A 1,218-nucleotide genomic window follows, 5' to 3' on the forward strand; every position below is an offset into this window, starting at 1 on the left:
ATTAGTGATGAGTTGTATATGGTATAGTTCAATGTTGTTTACTAATGGTTTTTTTTTTTTTTTTCTTTAGAACACGTATAGTATACGATACACATTTTTCAAATGACTTCAATTTCGTTTCTAAAAAAAATAAATTCTGAAATAAAGCCAATGTCACTGAGTCTAGCGTCAGCAAAATGAAACGTATTAGTACTGGAAAAATTTGAATTAAAGCTGAGGTAGTATCGACTCTTAAAAGAAAAACTAATTTTACTAGAGAATCTTCAACGTAGAAAGACAAGGGCCTTACCAATATATCAATGTTTTAAAAGAAAAATCACTATCTCTCACCTCAATACCATAAATCATAGGATGAATATCACCCAGAGCACTAAGAGGGTCCTGGGCCACAGCATTCACGTTGGCCGCCATATGAGACAATGTCAAAGATTTGACCATTAAATATACGAAGGAAAGGAAGAAATATGCGTGATGGTCGAAGCTGTGGAGAACCCTGCAAGTTTTAATAATACTTAAATTAATACCTTGTCAATGTTAAAATGTTACACTATGTATATTTACGTTCTGACCGACAACAAAATTAGGTGGTGCATCATCGCGCCAACAACAAGAAATGTGTCGTGTCATCTTGTGGGTCGGGGAGCGCCACCGGTGGACACGGCGAAATTATGTTTTATTATAATAAATTATATTTTTGTTCTTTCTAATTAACCCATTATCATAAGTAAACCATTTTTTATCAGTTTTGACAGTTTTAATACAATTCATCAGACATAATTTGCTATGTTCGTTGTCGTTTATCAAAAAGCACATTTCTAGTTCTTTTTTCAAAATGTGGCAATTTGAGTCTTGAGAGAGTGAGGTACTTCACGGACTCAAAAATTTGCTGCCCTGTGGCAGCAACGTTAAATTCAGCACTTTCTCTCAAGGCAGCGTGAGTTTCTTAGTATACTAAATATCAAGTGTTGTGTGACCACCGGTGGTATACGCCGATCTGAACGTGTTAAACGTAACAAAAGAACGTGATTTCATAAGCGTTAATTGTAATAATGATTAAGAATAAATTTGACTAACTCTGTGATTCCCTTTTGGTCACAATTGACGACATCCAATGCAACTGCGCTGAAACAGAATACAGAAACATTTTAAAATTAACAGAATATTTACGTAGTCATCATCAACCCATTCATGTTGATGATGATATTACGTAATCAATCT

At 34.3% G+C, this 1,218-nt stretch overlaps 1 protein-coding gene across 1 annotated transcript in view; it reads right to left on the reverse strand.

Annotated features, from left to right (window-relative positions):
• Positions 1-411, reverse strand: part of LOC113232735 (gustatory receptor for sugar taste 64f-like) — a 21,211-nt gene extending 20,800 nt beyond the window's left edge. Inside the window, exon 1 of the mRNA XM_026467512.1 lies at positions 331-411. Coding sequence (XP_026323297.1) covers positions 331-411 — 81 coding nt within the window. The remainder of the gene's footprint in view (positions 1-330) is intronic.
• Positions 412-1,218: the final 807 nt, after the last annotated feature.

Source organism: Hyposmocoma kahamanoa, unplaced genomic scaffold (assembly GCF_003589595.1).
Source record: "Hyposmocoma kahamanoa isolate Upper Pololo Valley unplaced genomic scaffold, ASM358959v1 78, whole genome shotgun sequence".
Lineage (NCBI taxonomy): Eukaryota > Metazoa > Arthropoda > Insecta > Lepidoptera > Cosmopterigidae > Hyposmocoma > Hyposmocoma kahamanoa.